The sequence below is a fragment of the Panthera uncia genome, chromosome F1, assembly GCF_023721935.1.
Source record: "Panthera uncia isolate 11264 chromosome F1, Puncia_PCG_1.0, whole genome shotgun sequence".
Classification (NCBI taxonomy): domain Eukaryota; kingdom Metazoa; phylum Chordata; class Mammalia; order Carnivora; family Felidae; genus Panthera; species Panthera uncia.
The window spans coordinates 23,693,795-23,714,571 of NC_064813.1; the positions used below are offsets into that span (position 1 = coordinate 23,693,795).

At 41.8% G+C, this 20,777-nt stretch overlaps 1 protein-coding gene across 2 annotated transcripts in view; it reads right to left on the reverse strand.

Moving 5' to 3' along the window:
- Positions 1-20,777, reverse strand: part of RGL1 (ral guanine nucleotide dissociation stimulator like 1) — a 257,439-nt gene that overhangs the window by 39,561 nt on the left and 197,101 nt on the right. For both annotated transcript variants that reach the window (XM_049634098.1, XM_049634097.1), the window contains 3 exons: positions 7,426-7,610; positions 4,109-4,233; positions 2,488-2,703 (listed from right to left, as the gene is read on the reverse strand). In XM_049634098.1, the coding sequence (XP_049490055.1) occupies positions 2,488-2,703; positions 4,109-4,233; positions 7,426-7,610 (526 nt within the window). The remainder of the gene's footprint in view (positions 1-2,487; positions 2,704-4,108; positions 4,234-7,425; positions 7,611-20,777) is intronic.

Consider the following 20,777-nt stretch of genomic DNA (forward strand, 5'->3'; position numbering starts at 1 on the left):
AGAAAGAAAGAAAGAGAGAGAGAGAGAGACAGAGAGAGCACACTCTGAATTACAGTCAGTCTGGAAACCCAAACCCATGAGAGCATGGTTCAACAAAGGTTCAGAATCCAAAAGTCATGCTCCAAAAATCAAGAAACTTGCAATAAATAAAGGAACTCAGGCACAGATATTTCATGCAAATTGTAATAAACATATGGAACACATTATTCAGAAAGAGGCTTAAGCTAAGGGTTTTAAAGGAGTACAAAAGACATTTGGCCCCGTTTCTAGAAAGGGAGGTATCTTCCAGGAGACGTGGTGCAAAAGTAAAAAGAAAACACAGCAGCAAGGCCAGCCCAAGAAAATATAATCGCATCAGGTCACAAATATTTTCTGTATGTAAAATTATTATCGTTTTTTCAAATATCCTCTCAATAGAAACTGAGTATGATTAATGCAAGAAAAGTAAAATAAATCTTGGCAGGAAACCACCTATGAGTTTCATTATTTTATTAAATTACTCCACACAATTTCAAGGGACACAACGTGCTCAATATTAGGAAACTACACCACCAAGAACAAAGACCCCTGGCTTTTAAATATGTGTTATGGGATTTGGAATATACCTCAAATTGTTCAACTTGCATTTCTTATTAACACATATGTGCACAATTTATATTTAATTTGGACCAAAAGTCATTGTTTGAGCCACACTGTCATACACACAGATGCTATATTCTTGCTATAGACTTTCTAAGTAGTTGAATGGATTAAAAGATATGGCATTTATGGCCAAAACAAAAATATTTTCTTCTCATTCTGAGAAGGCAGAAATTCCATGCTTTATTCCACTCTATCAGAAATTCTTTTTATAGCTCTTGAGAAATTAGCTCAATTCAGAATAGGAGAAATCTAAGTTGTAAGACACTGTTCTCTTACTTTTTTCATATACTAAAAAGTCTGTGGTAACCGAGCACCTAAAAATTCAAAATAAGGCAAATCCTCTAGCACAATTATGGCCCTGCTCCTTGATCAAAGACAACAAAGAGAATGTAAAATACAAAGAGAGAGAGAGAGAGAGAGTGTGTGGGTGTGAAAATGTAAGCATTATGCCCTAAACAGGAGGGCTTAATGAAAAAAGTATATTAGGATAGAAAGCAAAATGGGTTTTGGTTGAGGGTTGACTCACATAACCCAGAACATGGACTAATAAGATATTTACATAATAATTATTTTTCAAAGTTGTTGTTAATTACATAGCTTTTGCTGATGTAATTTCTTCTGTCTAGGAAAAAAAAATCTAACTCAATCTTCAAATACCAAAAATTCTATCTAGTATTAAAGCTAAGTCCAAAAGTCATCCTATCCATGAAGCCCTCCTCAATCCCCCCAGAAGTGGTTTCTCCCTCCTCCACCACTGCAGCTTATCTCGGAGGGCCCCGCTCCTCTTCTGCCTCAGCTGAGATCATCCCAGTATATCTCAGAGTATCTTGGCTTCCTTGTGTGACTACAGGCTCCTGTAAGATTACATTAATTGTGCCTATCCTCACAATGTCCCCAAATTACATAATCTTGTAGCTTATGTGCATTTAGGAGCGCATGAAATGTCTGGTGACCAACTGACTGAATACTGTTCACGTTTCCACAGTCGTGAAGATACTGATCAGCGAAGGTCATGCAGTATGTAAGCAGCTGACCCAGAGCCCAGACTGACACTCAGCAGAATGTAATTCAGACCTAGGAATAAACTCTGCCCTTCTACCTTCAGATAGAAGGTCCTCAGAAAAGCCCCAGATGAATGTGAAATCTGGGCACCTCAGTCCTTCAGGAAAGAGATTCAGGATTCTGAGAAGGTACTGGCTCTTCAAGTCTGCAGAAGACATAATGTTTCCGGGTGCTGGAAGGGTGCCTAGGTAGGTCATCATTCTGCGGTGAAGAGTAGTCAGTTTGGCACTTAGACCATCAGGTTGTATTTACTGAACACGGGGCAGAACTGACACTCAGTTGGTGACTATAAGGGGAAAAGCAGGCATATGTCACCCTAGAGATGCAGCAGTGTGCAGGCCCATGAGCTGAAAGAAGTGAGCAAGGGACCGATTTTCTATAAAGAGGAAAAGTAGGAGCACCTGGGTGGCTTAGTGGGTTAAGTGTCCGGCTTCGGCTCAGGTCATGATCTCACGGTTCGTGGGTTCGAGCCCCGCATAGGAGCCTGCTTCAGATTCTGCGTCTCCTCTCTCTCTGCCCCTCCCCCTCCCCACACGCTGCCTCTCAAAAATAAATAAATATTTTAAAAATTTTAAAAAAATAAAGAGGAAAAATAAGCTCCTATTTAAGAAAGACCATTTTTTCTTACTTTGGAAGAAGAATAACAGCAACAAAAACCCAGGGGGTCCTCACATATGTTGTTTGATTGCCTTTCAGCCAAATGGATAGACCCATTTAAACGGAGAGAAGGAATCGTCTCCAGTATCTACTAAATACAAAGAATATTTTTAAAAAGATAATTACATGAGCAATGTTAATCCACTTCTCGATGACTTTGGCTCTCTGTTGAGTTTTCAGTTCTCTGCCCCCCAGGATGGTGCTGACAACACATTTGGTGAGGGTGTTAAACTGAGAGATGGTGGCACGGATGGTAGGAGCCAAATGTTTGTTTTCCTTCTTATCCCTCTGAGACCAAATGCAGCCCAGGCAGTGGTGAGGCACTACTTTCTTGAATAGTTGCTAGAACAGAAGAGAAGCTGAGTTTAAGGACAACACAGACATTTCATATGGGAAAGCACATAGTCTGGGTCATCTGTGAATTGGTATTTTGTAAATGGACAAATAACCCTTTTCTACTTGACTTGCCTCGTGGTGTCTATTTCAATGGACAAAAGTAAATAATTAATATGTTAACTGGTCAGAAAAGCCCACATGTTCTTTCTCAATCTGCTCGACTGAACAAACAGAACACAACGGCCAAAAGAAAATTCAAGGGACCGACAACATTTTGACTTTCCTATCTTGAAGGATAGGTAAAAATCTATACTACTAATCAAAAAAAAGTGGTCGAGGTGGTTTTGAGCTCAAAATCATATACACGGTACGTTCTAGGCACTCACGATCGTGAATTGTGTATAATGCATAGGGATGCCCAGTGACCACCTGACAAGTGATCCAAAGTACAGTGCATGCGATGCTGTCATCAATGTCACTATTTCACATGATGTTTTAAATAAAGAAAGTAAGCATATAGAAGGAAAAACTATCCAACGTCACACAGTAAAATAAAGACAGAGGAACATAAAGCCTGGTTTCCAGGCCTTTGCCTAAAAGTCATAACCAATGAAGTTTCCGGTCTTTCTTTTACGCTATCAACCGTGGAACAAAAACAAAGCCAAATTAGTCAACTAAACGGGATTCTCACCTGTAGGGCAATTCAAGGCAAGACACGTAAGGGTTTATATAAAAGAGAGAACACAGGGATTTACTTTACGTAGACTATCTGATTTGCTTCTGATACTTTATTTGCATGCTCACTAGATGGAAACTCTGTCACTTTATTTGCTGCTTTCTTCAAAGTAGTAAGTGTACAAGAGTTTAAACCGTCACGATAATTTATAATAGTCTATTTACCAGCTGACACTGAGCTAGGACATGTGACTGATGAGATCAAATATGTACGGCTAACAAACTTCGGGAAAGTACAGGAGACACACATGGAAGTGAACTGCCAGATACAGTCACATTTGGATTCAGTGAACTTATTTTATCCTAATTTATACTTTGACCGCTTCACAATCCTCCAAATAAACAGTTCAGATCTTGAAATATTTATGAGTCTAGAGGGAGAGAATACCCACGGAACAGGACAGATTTTGTTTCCTGAGAGTTAGAATTCTTACTTCCATGTATCGAGTGCCAAGTAAAAAGCACCTTCACCCGGCTTTGCAAGAAGAGCTTAAGCCTGAATTATTCAGATGATTGATTCAAGTCCCATCTTCACTCCGCATTTACAGGCATAGCCTCTCCTGGGGATTCGAAAAGACTTAAATCACATTACCCCACTGCCCTCCCCAGCCCACCAGTACTGTCACTCCCCACATTTTAAGTAGCAGCACATCGGAAGCACAAAGAGAAGACCTACGGCGTCCATGTAGGTCAGCTGCTCTGCCACAAGGTCTTCTGGGAAGCACGTGAATTCTGCAGGCCCTCCACCTTCCGGTTCCTCTTCCTCGTCCAGGCTGAAGAAGATGGTGTTGGGAAACCCATCTGTTCACAGATGGAAAAAAAAAGTCAGTCACCTGGTGCCACTATTTATGACCTTGTTAGTAGAGTCAAACTGAACTTCTTTCATTGAGAAAGAAGAGGGCTAATCCTTCGGAAAACCCACAGGGAGAAAATAGTAAGCACAATTAATCTGAGTGAAATGGAGGTCTTCTTAATCTGTTCTTAGATTCTTTATTAAGTTCAGAGGCCTCAAGTTACCCCTTTGTTAAAACACTGATAGCTAGGCCAGGGACACAGCCAGGTCAAGGAAAGTCTAGAGAAGCAAAGTTGGGCTACATTCTGGGGGTTTCCCTCATCTTGGCTCCCTCATACCTTCTGCTCAGCTTAAGGACCAATCAAACTGCTTCTTAAGCCCCAACTATGCAATTCTTAATCACTGGCCATTTATAACCAGAAGCCTGGAAGGAGTGGGCATGAAAGCAGGCCAGGCATCAAGTAGGAGAATGGGACATATGGTGTCAGAAATGCTGATGAAATCCTCAGAATTCTGAGAAAGTCCTTAGAATTCTCAAGATGTTTGGAGCAACTTTCAGCTTCCACCTAAAGTTATGTATGAAGCAGAAGAACCTGAAACTAAATTCACCTGAGCTTTATTTTGGATAAGATTATCAATTAGTAAATTACACAGAGCATAGACTGAAGAAGTGAGGGGGTGTGGAAATCACTATAATAACTACTTGGATCCCAAATCAGAAGCTGAAGGACTCAGCACATGGGATCAGAACTCCAGACTCCATTTTGAAAGAGTGTGGAATTGGATGAAGTTTCATTTGAACCCCAGCCCCCACTCCCCAGAACCTGTCCTAGGTTGTTTTCCAACCTCATCCCCCACACCTCCACCCCTTCGCACTCCTTGCTCTCCTGTTAAATCTGTTCTCAACAAAACAAAAACAAAAACAAAAAAAGCTAGTTGCATTCAGTTCTATGTTAGCAGAAATTTAAATCAGTGCGTTACTACTCCCCCAGAATGTTTACATTTTAAGCTTTTTCTCTTTTCCTTTGTAGAATAAGACTTTTATGCATCTCGGATCAAGTTGAGATGGCCTTTCCTTAGTTTTCCAGGGGAGAGGGGTGCTGAGAGTGGACCCCACATCACTCCCCCTGTCACAGTACCACATGAGTATTTGATGACTCTGCTGAGAGGTATGCGATTTAAGGATGGACTCCTCCCCCTGGAGCTGAAAGGACTCATGTGAATGGGGCTGGGTTAGAAGTAGGAGGGGATCCATGCCTGCCTCCAAAGGCTGGAACACAAACAGGCATGAGCTTTAAAAAAAAAAAAAAAAAAAAAAAAAAAAGCAAAACCTAAAACCCTATGATTTCACCACTCTGCCTCCACAAAACTCTGGTACTCTCCAATTCAGCAAAGGAATAAAACATTTGAAATCGCAAAGGTTCAGAATGGGCCTCTCATCCCTTTTGCTAGCTACTCTATAAATCTATCCCAATCACTCTGCCATGCAGAGGCTGACCCACGCCAGCCCAAGAGGATGTGTGGTAAGGTCAGACCCCCTCATTCATTCAACAAACACTCACGGCAACCTCTATGTGCCTGGGATGTTGCTGTGTGAGAAGATTACGTAGTCCTTTCTCTCTGGGGCCTAGGCCATGCCTTCACTGTTTCCGCTTTTGACTCTCTTCCAGAGGTAAGTAAGTAAAAACTTGAAGCAAAATTTTACTTTTAAAAAACAATGTAGGAAAACTTTTGCTTTTGCCAGCATGAAATTGGGCAAAATAAGCCCATGAGAACCAAGCTCCTAAAACTCCTTTTCCGTGATGACTGCTGTGCTTAATAAACAGAGAGTTTGGAGCTTTCTTGATTAAAATTTTCCAAACTCCAAAAAAATTCATTTTCGAGCATTGCATAAAAGCCTTTCCAAAGTCAGGCAGTCTCCCTCTCCCCTGCCTCAGCCTGCCAGTCTCCCTCTCCCCTGCCTCAGCCTGCCAAATGAGTTCTGCCTTCCAGTCCTGGGTCGGAAACAATGAACGACTGGTCCCACCGGTTCCCCAATTAGGCCCGGAGCCAGGGGCAGCCCCAGTGGGGAGAGAGCTGGCCTCTAACATAGCATTTTCCACTCTGGCTCAAAGACAGGCGGGGAGGCCTGAAGGGAGTTGAGGTCCGGCAGCTGGAGGAGTGCCCCTGGTATTCAAACATTCCCGGCAGATGAAGTCATCTTAGATACGGGTACTTGGCAGTCAGCTTCTAATGATGCGATTGTACCGCCCCCCTGCCGGCACCCACCGCTCTGATCCCCCTACATAAAACATTCAACAGGTACCGTTTGGAATTTAAGGTTATTTTCTTTGGCACTCAGGCAGCTTCCCTTATCGGTGATGAGGAACCGTTTCCTTTCCCTCACTGAGGAAATCGGGCGTCACTTCAGGGAAATACCTGTCAAAAGCTCCAAGTGGGTCAGCCGCCATGGCAACCATCACCCGGCAGGCCAGTGGGGGGATAAATCATCACACTGAAAGCCTGTCCTAACCTCTTTCCGACTTTCTTCAAAGCCTGATATTTCCAAGCTGCCCACGACCTGCAGCGGTGGCCCTTCCTTTGTCCTTGAAAACAGGCAGTCAATTCCTCCAATAGGAAAAAACAGCCACAGAAACTTCCTTTGATGAGGCCATCCGAGAAGCTCAATGACAGTGACGTTTTCTAGCTGACAGAGAAACACTTTTTCAGGGCTTTTCGAACTTTTGTGAGGGCTGGAGCACAACTGCATTTAAATCCTCGCCCGCTGAATAGTGGTGGTTGTGATGGGTTTCCTCCATTAGATAGAAAGAGGAGCCATGAGGCAGATCATAAAAAGCAAATTCAAGTTCAGCATGGGACATGTTGACAAGAGAAGGTAAAGGACCATCAAGAGGACCATCCTCTTTATGGTATTAGAAGAAACCCGAGGAAATGCACTTCTCAGAGCCAGTTTCTTTATCTATAATGAGCATGCCACACCAGGTGGTCTTAAAAATCTCCTTCTTGGCTCTAAAACTCTTAGGCTCTGTAATTAGCACTGAGATAAACTTTAGAATTTTTACCCACCACCAATCCCCCCAGCAGCTTGTCTCTGTGAGACCAACCAAGGTCATTCATCAAGTACAGGGAGAACATTTCTTCAACAAGGGGACTGCAGAATCAGAATCTAACTTGTTCCCTGGAATCAAGTCAGTACTCACTGTCAGTTTCCACTTCTTGCTTGTGAAACTGCTCCAGAAGATTTTGCGCTCTTCTCTCCGGATCGGAGCCTGGCATCATCCGTTTGAGATAATCCAGCAGTTTCTGTAAGCAAGGGAAGTGAGGGGGTTCTCGGAAGTCCTCTGCACACTGGTCAAGCCAGGCCCTCAGGATCGAGGCGATTGCACTGAGAAAGAGAAATGGAGAGTCACTGCACCCAACTGGATGCGGGGACTCAAAACGAGACCCGGATACCATGTCCTCACCCAGAGATACCTCACAAAACCAGGGGTCAACAGAGAATTCACCCAAAAGTTCCTGGCAATGTCAATGAAGTTAAAGCACTTGAAGACAAGCTGACAATTATTATTATTTTATCTTATTTATCTTATTATTTTATAATAAATAAATATTATTTATCTTATTAAGTGGTGGTTGTAGAGCTGGGGAAAGACTGATTAAGTTCCAAAAAAAGACAGGACCAAAAACTTTAGAAAAACTCATACGGGGTGGGGGGGGGGAAGACACGCATAAGGAGATTTAGTGAGTCCTGAAGCAACTTCAAAGCAATCTGTGCACAAGGAGATTATGTGTTTCCAGTTCTGGATTCACTCATATCAGAAACCACAAAATCAACTGTACTAACATTTTAGGAAATAACTGACAGTAGGCCTGTCTAATGATAGGAAGTGCCTAGGTTTGGAAAAGATAACAGCATTAATTTAATTTTACAAAGATTACCAGGGTTTCAGCATAAGTACCCCAAAAATGTGCCCCCCCTAATTATCCTTTTGCTTTTCAAATTATAAGAGAAGAATATGTAGGAGAAAGAGTACCTAATAGAGAAGTAGGTCTTTGAAAGGTAAGGGACAAAACCTTGAGAAGCAAAGCCACTGTGAAGGCGATTTCCTCTGATGGTTCAGCAGAGAATATTTTAGGCAAGACAAGGGTCAGGGCACAAAAGAGACAGGGCCGTGACGTGTGCACACCCCCTCCCCCACCCCCACCATGGTACTAAGAACACGCGTGTGCTGTCTTAGGTTAGGGGCAGCCCCACATCCACTGGAAAAGACAAACAGCTGACTGGCGAAAAGGATAAAAAGTTTTGAGTGCTATCATTTTGCGCTTCATGTTCAAAGAGGACGTGCTGGGCTGGACGCACTCATGATGGCTGGAGATGACAGGGGCTATAAATTAATCAATCCATGTTTTATTGACAGTGATGTGATACTTCATTTTAGCTAACGACACAACTGACCAAAATTCTTCGGCTGATTAAAAAAAAAAAGGCTTAGCGCCTCTTTAAATTATCATCTAGGGGTGCCTGGGTGGCGCAGTCGGTTAAGCGTCCGACTTCAGCCAGGTCACGATCTCGCGGTCCGTGAGTTCGAGCCCCGCGTCAGGCTCTGGGCTGATGGCTCAGAGCCTGGAGCCTGTTTCCGATTCTGTGTCTCCCTCTCTCTCTGACCCTCCCCCGTTCATGCTCTGTCTCTCTCTGTCCCAAAAATAAAATAAAAAAAAAATAAAAATAAAAAATAAATAAATTATCATCTAAGTATACTTCAAACAAATTGTTCACTTAGTTCACAACCTGTAAAGAGACTACCAGGATGGTAGTGAACCTGCAGGCTGGGCTTTCACTAAATGCCACACATGCCAAATTCCTACCATGAAGCCAGACTACAATACAGGCATACGGACAACCAAAGCCAATTCAATGCTTACCCTTTGGAGGTGAAGTGCAAACAGAAGAAAAATAAATTTACTAATTGTTTTCACTGCTGTGTATATCATTGCTTTACTAACAAGGACATGAGGGTCTTTGGAACTATAATATTTACATGCGTATGTTGGAAATAGGTAACATAAAACCACAGAAATAATTAAAATATTCTCTAAATCTTTAGTCCAGATTAAATAAAAAGCCGAACAAAAGTTTCACTCCCTCCCAAAAGATTCGAGGAAATTAATATGGGACCTGGGATTTAATGAAAACATAAGCAAAATGAAATTAATGGAGTCTCCTCAGTGGGCCTTCAATCCTCAGTTTACCTGCAAAATCACGTGTTATGTATGAATGCTTGTGTCCCCCCATTCATATGTTGAAACACTCACGCCCCCCAAAATTGATGGACTTCTACTTTTTAAGAGCCCACACATTGCATTATTTCTCCTTTCTTCACACACACACACACACACACACACACAACCATATGATGAACTGAAGAAGAAAATGATGAAGTAGCATTCTAACACTTCCTTTTTATAAGGAACAAGATGTTTTCCATGAATAATTTCTCTTCTTCCCTGACAAGCGCTGAGCCCAGAACTGGGGTAGGCACACTGGTGGGGGAACAGGCTGGAACATAGGACAACCTGACATTTGCTTTCATCAGGTTGAGTCCTACATATAGTTTTGTAATTCTCAAAAGAAGCATGAATTGATCTGATTAGTATAACTACTCATTTAATATTTAATATTTCGGTGAGAGAATACTCTTCCAATGACACTGATAGAAAAAACAGACATGGAGGGATGAAAATTCACATCAACCAATAAAAATGAAAAAGAACACCCACCCAACAACGAGACCAGCAACACAATGACCCTAGTGACTCCTCAGTTGCATAACTTAAAAGAAAAGCCAGGCAGAAATCCAGAATCACAGGGAAAAGACACATAGTAAAAGATATTAACTTTTACTCCTTGGCCTTCCATAAGTATTAGTTTTCAAGTTACAAAACTGATTATTTATTGCAAAAAAGTAAATATTACAAATGTATACAGACGAAAACAGCAAAATATCACTTCCCTTCGTTTTCCATTTCTGTGACCCATTCCACAATCCCATTTCCATGACCACCTATTAACAGTCTGGAGTATATCCTTCTAGTCTTTTCAGTGGATATGTATATATACTTAAATAGATATACTGTGCATAGACCAGCCAACATGGATTTTTGTTCCCACTGAATGGTATGAAACAGACACCACTCCATTCACTGCCTCCAGATCTACCTTACTGTTTCCCACTGCGTGGACACACCATAATTAATAGAAGGATTCTTCTACTAGTATACAAATGTTTATGTTATTTTTGTGTTCTCACAATCACAAACAATTACAAAAGGTGTATCCTTGTTCGCATCTCCGTGTACTTCTGCATCTCTACAGGACACATCATTTAGCGCTTACTTCCACGGAAAGTGCAGCCTCGGAAGGTCTGCAGGAGTCCTGAAAAGGGACCTGAATCCAGATTGGACTCGCCTTTAGGTGCACATTCTGTCCTCCTCAGTCTGACGTTTTTAACTAGCTCTGCTGAGCTATTCGTTCCACCCTTTGTGACAGTGCCCTTCCCACAGCTTAGCCTAAGAGGACTGTGGAAGTTACTACAAACCCAGACCCTGACTTGGCTAGAAAAAGTATTTTCACAGAAAAGAGGAGTGAAGGGGGAAGGAGGAAGAAGGAAGAGAAGAAGGGAAAGATACACACAAACAGCACAATACAACACGGGGCAGACCCCTGACCTCCTATCGTCAGGCCAATTATCAGCATGCCAGAAAGGGAAGTTTTCTGGAAAGTCCTGGACATGTGCCCGAAGCTCACAGTAGCTTTATGTTTACTACTCCTGGGAAGAAAACTTCCTGCTCTTGATAGACTATAAAGCAGATAAAATGTGAAACATCTGAGATTTCAAAAAGGAAAGCAACATCACAAAATCATGGCAGCCAACAGGATTACTGGCCAATGCCTTTCCAACTTACCCTTCCTGGCTCCACTCCCAAAGTCTGGCTTACATAGCAACCAGAACTGATTACTGGGCAAAATGTAAAAAACCTCAATACTGAAGGGAAATCTAATTTAAAATCACAAACTTACAGGAAAGGTATGACTGTTAAGCTAGAGAAGCTACTTGGTTCTGTACCAGAACAAGAAAGAAGGCTGGAGAAGGAAAACCCAATTCCCATCCAGCTGTGCCACCTGTGAACAAAGGGAGGTGGGGAGTCACTCAACTCCACTGACCCCTACCTAGAGAAGAGATAGAATACCTGCCTTCATCTACCTGACACTGATCAGCTGTGACTTCACAGGACATAATGTCAAGAAGGACGTTTCAAGAGACCCAAAGAGAAATGTAACTTTTAGGCGTCTTAAAACTACTTGCCATAAATCACAAAAGGAAGGGACTGAAAAAGGTAAAAATGGCTCAGTGAAAATCAGCACGTATGGAAATCCCTCAAAGAATCTGCCACCCAAACAGAAAGGATGACATGAAATACAAACTGTGCGACAACACGTGTGGCTCCAGGCCTGCTATTGCAAACAGATACACACACAGGCCCGCACACACATGCACACACGCACACACACGCGCACCACCTAAGGCATTCTCCTCAGGACAAATCAATTCAGGGACATCAAACTCTAATACAAACTGCAAGACATGCTTCTTGAAAGACTTGTGAAGACTGAAGAAGTACTTTCTGAAACCAAACGGAAAGATATCGATTGTGACATAATGTAAACTCAGTAAGGAGGAAAGGCAGTACATGACCTCCTTCTCCAAAGTAATCTTTAATGGGTTACAGAGCAAAACCCCTCAGTCCCAAGTAAGCATGCTGGGTGGGTGGCCATGGGGCAAGGAGCCCAAACCTGACAGCTGAGGGGACAACCAGGATTGCCTTTTCTACCTCAGGCGTTCTTGGCAACCTTGTTCACCCTATCACAATGGTCTATAAGGAACAGGGAGACGTGCTCAGACATCAATGTGTGGAATGGACTGACACAGCTTCTAAGACTTGTACTTCTAAGGAAACAGGCCCTTGGGGAGAATTAATTCACTAATTAAATTAATATTTTTTGAGTGCCCTTTATCTTCCATACTCATAAAAACTGTGTATGTGATGAATGTCACAAGAGGGATTCCAAAGAAGGATTTAGGAAACAATGTTTAGCTGAGATCTTAGGTAAGAGTTAGTGGAGTAAAGACTCTGGGCCAATAGCATAAGCAAAGATCCTGAGGTAAGAGAGGGCAAAACACTTTCAAGGGATATAGAGTAGACCAATTTAAAGAATAGGAAGAGAAGAGAGGGTTCCTGGACTCTTGTTTGTTGGGAGATTTTTGAGTCCTGATTCAATTTCTGGTTATGAGTCTGTTCAAATTTTCTATTTCCTCCTATTTTACTTTTGGTAGTTTATATGTTTCTAGGAATTTACCCATTTCTTCCAGATTGCCCAATTTGTTGGCGTATTACTGCTCAGACTATTCTCTTATTATTGTTATTTCTGCATTATTGGTTGTGATCTCTCCTCTTTCCTTCATGATTTTATTTATTTGGGTCCTTTCCTTTTTCTTTTCAATAAATCCGGCTAAGGGTTTATCAATTTTGTCAATTCTTTCAAAGAACCAACTCCTGGTTTCATTGATCTGTTCCACTGTTGTGGGGTTTTTTTTTTTTTTTTTTATATCATTGATTTCTGCTCTAATCTTTATTATTTCCCTTCTTCTGCTGGCTTTGGGCTTTATTTGCTGTTCTTTTTCCAGCTTCTTTAGGTGTAAGGTTCGATTGTATATTTGAGACATTTCTTCCTTCTTTGGGAAGGTCTGGAGCAATCTCTATACTTTCCTCTTACGACCACCTTTGCTGTATCCCAAAGGTTTTGGACTGTCGTGTTTTCATTTTCATTGGCTTCAATGCACTTTACTTCCTCTTTAATTTCTTGGTTAATCCATTCATTCTTTAGTAGGGTGTTCTCTAATCTCGAAGTGTTTGTGGAAGAGAGGGGAGGAATGGAACACTCATTTGATTTCTTAGCCAAACAGAAATCACACTTCGTAACACCTGGTTGGAAAATACTAGACAGATGCCTTAGCTGAGAGGTACAAGGAAAAAGTACAGAACTGACGGCCACCGTGGGGACCTTCAGGCATGCAATGCAGTAAGAGGGCTGACTGTCTAGGCTGCTAGTATGCTCAAACCACAGATATTTAAATACATACAGGGATTTGAATGCATATGTATTAAATCATATTAAAATCCCACTGGTAGTAAAATATTCTACAATTGGTAAAAGGCTTAATGAGAAATTTTCAAAATATGAAGTCATCTCTCCCATGATGTATAAGCTCCCAGCCAAGAAATAGGATTACTATGACAAAAAGAATAACTTTGTCCATTTAGAGTTCTTTCCTCTCCCCAGAAGTCTATTTGAGATCATAATTTATTGTTACTTAATAAGATATGGGACCATTTTTTCAAAAGCAGTGAAATGTTTTTCTATGTTAGGATATTCTCCAAAAACCGGATCTTTTCCTAACACATAAAGAAAAGGTAAGAACATCCATGGGGAGGGTGGGCCTTTGGATCAATGTGGCAGGTGACACTACAAAGCCCTGAGGGAGGGAGCCAATGCACTTTGCCCTTCAGGGGAAGAAAGCAAAGTGACCTTGACACTGACTCTGAGCTAGACCCCTCCACCTTGTTCTAGTCACAGAGCAGATTTTCCTTTTCAGAGAAGGCTGCCCTTTAGAGGCTGCCTCTGAGACCTCTGGCTAGAAGGTTTCCCTGATGAGAAAGAACAAAGGAGGCTACAGAAAATGTGTTTCTCTTTTTTTCTGAAAAAGCCTGGAAAAGATGGAAGCATTACTATCTGGACTTGTCAAGGTCGTCTTGCGATGCTTTCTTGTACATTTCCAGCGTGTGTTTTGGTACAGAGGCTGAGCAGGGATTAGAACACGAGGAGGGTAAGCGAAAGAGGAATTAGGAGTGTCAGGAAAGTAAATGCAAACAGGGCCAGAGTCAGTGCTAAGCATCAGGCAAGCCCATGGCACAGAAACCAGTGAGGGGCCATGAGGCAGTTACAGAGAAAAAGCTCCAAGGCAAGGGGGAGGGGGAGGAAGACCGTGATAGAAAGGACACACAGAAATACACAGTAAATATGGGTGGGGAAGGACCAAGAATGGGAAGAGACAAGCCTGAAACCAATTAGCCAAAGTCAGGCGTGTTGGTCCACTCCTTTATTCCCAAACTAGATGTGCGGGCCCTGATATCTGAAGGCAAATTTATAGAAACTGAAGAGAATTATTGTGCACAGATCTAACTCCAGATCACCAAACCTTATCCAGTGTGTCAGTGACTGCACTCCACTAGAAAAGGAAAAAAACAAACAAACAAAACTAAACTGAAAGGGTTCTGAAGTGCCCGTTGTTCATGAGCAGTACAGCCAATGTGGTAAACAGTCTCTGGAGCGCCTAACTGGGATCCTGGTTCTGTGGCTTACTAGCTGTAACCTAGCCTCTTTGTGCCTCAGCTTCCTCATCTGTAAAATGGGAATAACACATGCCTCCTCGTAGAATTGTTGTGAGGCCAAGCAATAATACATGCAAAGTATTTAGAATAGTTCCTAGGACATAGTAAGTCCTCAAAAAATATTAGCTATTTTCATTATTTTAAAAAAGAAGAAGGGCAGTCTATAAGACCAAGGGCTAAAGCCAAAGGAACTATACATAAGCACCATGTTCTAGTTGATCAAGTTGTTTCCCGCTAGGGTATGAGTTAACAACTCCGATACTGCTATACATGTATAACCGAAAGTGAACAATTAAGTAAATATCTGGCAGATGGTGGAAGCCATTTTTCTCGCTGTCGCAGAGGAAATTTACAAATAAGCAAGGGGAGCAGACTAGAGCGATCTATGTGGTAGCAGGTTAGAACTGAAGGCATCAGCAAGAACTTGTGTTAAACATAATATAGATACAAAATGTTACACATAAATATCTGTATTTACGTAATTGGTAATTTGTGGAAACATAAATCTAGCCCTGTCAGCTGCGAATCTTGGATTCTGATGCCATTCTCCAATGAAAAGAACCACGGCTCCTTAAGAAATGGCTGATTTTAGGTCGGGGGCAGGAAATCTAGAAGATGAGCCTAGGGCATCGTGTAGTGCCAGAAAGTAAGAAGGCCTCAAACAACCAAATAACCCCACAAATGCTACAAGTACATGTCAAAGTGCACGGGAGTCTACCAAAAGAGCTCCCAGTGGCCAAAACAGGAACAATCTGAGCAAGAAATAAACTAGCATCATATTATAACCCAAAGCACAAAAAAAGTACCCACCTACTTCATACTGATCTAGATGATTAAATAAACTAATAAATGGGGGTAACAAACATCCCACACAGAAGTTTTCCAAATACATTGATTAGATACTTCACCCTAACAGAGGAGGCGCAAAACTCCCCAGTCCTTAATTGAAGGTTGTGCATAGTGACTTCCTTCCAAATAACACAGTACGGGAAGGAAGAGTGTGGAGGGCAGATGCTCTCCATGGAGAAATCTGAGAACTACTACTGCAGCCATGTAATCAAGGCCAACAATGGTCATAAATCATGCTGACGGTGTGTGTCCTTGACATCATGTGATGAGAATGGCATTTTATCTCTGTAAGATTCCTCTCGAAAACTCATAAATCCAGTCTAATTATGAGAAAAAAAGTCCAATAAAGGGGCATCCTACAATACATCTGACCTCAAAACCGTTAAGGTCATCAAAACCCAGAAGAGTCTGAGAAACTGTCATGGACAAGAGGAGTGAGTCTATGGAGACAAGAGGAGTCTATGGGGATATGACAAACTAAATGGAATATGGTATCCTGAACGGGATCCTGGAACAGAAAGAGGACATCGGTAAAAAGTACGGAAATCTGAATAAACTATGGACTTCAGTTAACAATGTAGCAATACTGGTTCATTCGCTGTAACAAATGTGCTATATTCACGTGAGAATAGTAGGGGGAACTGAGGGAGGTGTATGGGAACTCTACTATCTGCTCGATTTTTACAGAAATCCAAAACTGTTGTGAAAAAATCTTAATTTTAAGAAAAAAACACAAACAGGAGAGTCTGACCTAAGTTCTTAAGAATAACCCATCTCATTTTTATCAACGGGAAGGAAGTAGAGGCCATGGAATGTAGAGGGCAAGGCCGGGCTCTAAATCCCAGCTTTCACTTACTCCCTGTATGACCTTGGGTATGCTACTTAACCTCTCTCTGTCTCAGACTCCTCATCTGTGAGAGAGCGCTAGTAATACATGGAGTTATTATGTGAATATTAAAAGGATATACAGTACTTAACACAGGGACTATTCCTACTCAGCAGTCAATGATCTCTAGCTATTACTATTACAAAGGGACGCTGCCACTCGCCAAAATTGTTCTTCAGGGACCTCAGCAGCTCGTTATTCTCCCATCCCTCATAGTCCAAGAAGGGTGTTTTTATGTTATAGATAGGCCTCTAATGAAAACACTGCTGAGGCATTCTATACTTTTCACCATCAGGATGGCGTTTCCATTGGTAATGAAAGATGCTACAAGGCCCTAAGAACAGGAAGCAGGCACTCAGATTGAGGGGCCTGACCAATGTGATCTTCCTTCTTCTTTCCTCACATCCTGCAACCCATCTCCTTCCCCAGGAAGCAAGCCTGACTTCCACATTTCTAACAGCTGTCTGGGGACCTTGCTTAGGGTGTTCATTCAGTAATAAAGCCAGGCAAAACAACACAGGGTACATTACAGTAAATAATCCCAAATTAAGAGATCTCAGGATGCTAACAAGCTAAAACACTAGTCACAGTAGTGATAATATACCTTAGTTCTTTGTGTACTTCTGGCTGCAACCCGGTTACTGTGACAGAAGCATACATGGGGTGAAAAAGCACAAGCACCTGAGATCCTGATGTTCAGTTTGAAATGGCAAGCCCAAGAGCAAAATGGTGAGCAGCCTAGGTCTTGGAGTCCATCGGGCCTGAGTTCAAATACCAGAGTTCATTTAACCAGCTGCTTGGTTTTAGTCAAAATATATAACTTTTTTTCATGTTTATTTATATTTTGAGAGAGAGAGAGAGAGCCAGGAAGGGGCAGAGAGAGAGGGAGAGAGAAGTCCCAAGCAGGTTCCATGCTGTCAGTGCAGAGCCTGATGAGGGGCTCGAACTCACAAACTGTGAGATCACGACCTGAGCCAAAACCAAGAATCAGATGTCTAACCGACTGAGCCACCCAGATGCCCCAAACTTTTCTTTTTTAAAAAATTTTTTTAGAAGTTTTTAAAAAAAAATGTTTGTTTATTTTTGAGAGACAGGGAGAGATAGACAGTGAGCAGGAGAGGGGCAGATTGAGAGAGAGAGAGAGACAGGGAGACACAGAATCCAAAGCAGGCTCCAGGCTCTGAGCTGTCAGCACAGAGCCCAATGCAGGGCTTGAACTCACAGACCATGAGATCATGACCTGAGCTGAAGTCAGACGCTTAACCAACTGAGCCACCCGGGCACCCCCCCAAACTTTTCTGAGGCTTCCACTGACACCTATAAAATGAAGACAACATCTCACAGCATATCTGTGATGGTAAAAGAAGATACAAAGCACCCAGAAGAAGGCCCCACACTAGTTAGCACACCACAAACTGCAGCCAGGGGTGGTGGCCAGGGTGATGAAGGGCAAATCAAGTGACAGAGGTGGCTGGGATGCCTGTTTGCCATTCTCCCACATTTGGAGAACCCCAGGAGATTCTTAGGTGGCTGATTTTTCTTCTTTCTGAACCACTGATTGCCAACGTTCTTTTTTACTCCTTAATTCTTAGAAAACTAGTTTCTACTCCCTTCCCTTAAATGCACAATTTGATTCAAGATTTCAATGACTTTTGAAAGTATGCTTTCTATTTTTCCTTGTCCACTATGGATGTTTTAAAGACAATACCAGGCTCTTTTATACAACATATTATTTCTCCATTCTTTCATTTTACTTTTTAAAAATATCCCTTTCACATTAGAGCCTCTCATTCTTTTCAATTTCAAGTTTTAAATATTATTTTTGCTCTGTTCTTTACCTCTCTTTCTTTGCCCCATTGTTAAAATTGGCACATTAATTTTGGGACAACTGGGTGGCTCAGTTGGTTAAGCATCCAACTTCAGCTCACATCATGAGCTCATGGTTCGTGAGTCTGAGCTCCGCCTTGAGCTCACTGCGGATCCTTTGTCTCCCTCTCTCCCTGCCCATCTCCCGCGTGCATGCGCACGCGTGTGCGTGCACACACACACACACACACACACACACACACTGCACTCTTTCAAAAATACACATGAAAAAAATTATAATAAAAAATCACCATATTAATTTCAACTGCTTTCTTAGGGTACTTGAATTTACTGCAATGAATATTAGTCGCAAACTCTCTGGGAAGATTTTTTAATACTTTCCACTGTAAAGTTTCTCAGGCATTAAGGAATCACAGCCAGCCTTCTTTAACTCATCTCCCTTTTCTTTAAAGTGTTTCCAATGTCTTGGATTGCTACTATTTATATGACTCTTCACTGGTGACTAAAATCTGGAGTCACTATTTACAACTTCTGGGAAAAGATTACAAGAATGACATTCACATCATCTGAATGTGCAGAGATGAGAGCAGAATGATTTCAACAGTTTAGAGCACTGCTGTGGTAAAGAGGTTGAGAAAACAAAACACAGCACTCCAGAAGGGAAGTGATGAGAGTCAATAAAAGAAAAGGAAACAGAACTATTTCTACATTACAATAGTCATTAAAGAAATTTAAAAAGTGTCATTTCCTAAGGAGTCTTAAACCTCTTTAAATTAAGTATTATAGATATAGATAGATAGATAGATAGACAGACAGACAAAGATAGGTGACACATACCTACATACATATTCTGATTTTAGATCCATTTCAGAGAATGAAGATTCATGGTGTCGAGGTTCTGTAAGGCTAATACCCCTTCTTTACATTCTCTTCACTTCTGAATTCAATGCTGGTAATAAATCTGCACTAGGGAAAGTATCCTTTTCCATCTGGTTCTGATTTTATTATTCTAAATAGACAGCATTTTATTGTGTAAAAGTGTCAGCAGGAAGGAGGAAAAGGCCACAGGTGGGATGAATGTGGGCAGAGATGTTTTCTTCTGTCACAGGAAGTGAGTTTCCTGATTTCCAAATAGTTGCAAGCTTAGGGATTGTAGAAATAAACATGGTATGCTTATTACATACAACAGTCTGGTGCTAACATCAGAAATCACTGTGTGGCAGATTCCAACATCCAGAGGCCTTGGAAGTTGAATTCCTTGCAACTCAAGGAATTCTTGTTTTGGCTGGATAACTCTAAAGGTTCTCGATACTGCACAAAGCCTGAACTGGGCACACTCAGGACTGGAATTAACAAGTGGGAGTCACAGCACAATCTGATACTTTTTGAAATTCATGAAGAATACTACTCAATTGTGATCCAAGGCACTAGGAACCAATCTTTCATCTTGACTGTTCCATCTGTATGTCCACGTTTTCCTTCTTCTAAGTTCTTTTATCCTCCAAAAGGTTGATTTAGAAATACAGGGAAGATGGTTATCTCGGGATTTTGGGACACTGTATGAAACGTAAGCCTTGCTCTATGCTTTACATTAAAAATGGAAAACCAAATAATAGTTGAGGGTTTTTCAGTGGTGATTCCCCACCCATACTACACCCCATCTGCAGAACTGAAGGCATTGCCCTAAAACACAATGTTTACCTCTTAGAAAGTTACTGAATTCCCACTGTCTGTTTCCCACCTGAAATCACTAGAAGACAGATTCACAGCAAAGGAAAACAGTAGGCATTATGTCCTGCTCACTGTACCCCACAATACAGTGCTTGAGCTCATCTCTGTACTTAGTATCATCACGACCAGTTATGATGTCATGAGTCATAACAAGCAACTCAAAGAAGCTGTCTATTTTGTTTTTCTATTTCATCAAAGCTGGCTGCACAGCCTCTCTGATCGAAAAAAGCAGTCCGGGGTACCTCTCAAAAGCTCAATATTTGGGCCATATCTCTATTTCTGATATTCATGTTCATTTTTGAAAAGATGAAGAGAAAGCTAAATAAGTTTTATCCTCGATGTCGTTACACTTGAAAGGGCCTCAGCTTACGTTCCGAGCACTTCATTTTTCAGGTCAAGAAGCTGAAACCGAGGGAGGTGAGGTGGCTAGGTCATCTAGAGGGGAAGTGACAGTAATTGATGAGGGACTCAAACCTCAGTTCTCCAGGCTTCTCACCCAAGGCCCTTCACCTCCTATGAGGCTGGCTTCTGGGCCACCTTGGCATTTGGTTCACCTCAGTACAAGACGGGACACGAATAAAGAAATCCCCAGATAAGCATGGTCCTATTTTCACCCAGATCTAGATACTCATAAATAAAGAGGGTTTTCACTTGAGGACTGCAGCCTCATCGCCATATAGCAGGGTTTCCTACCTACGCACTATGACACTTAGAGGCAGGGCATTCTTTGTTGGAGGGCGGTGCTGTCTT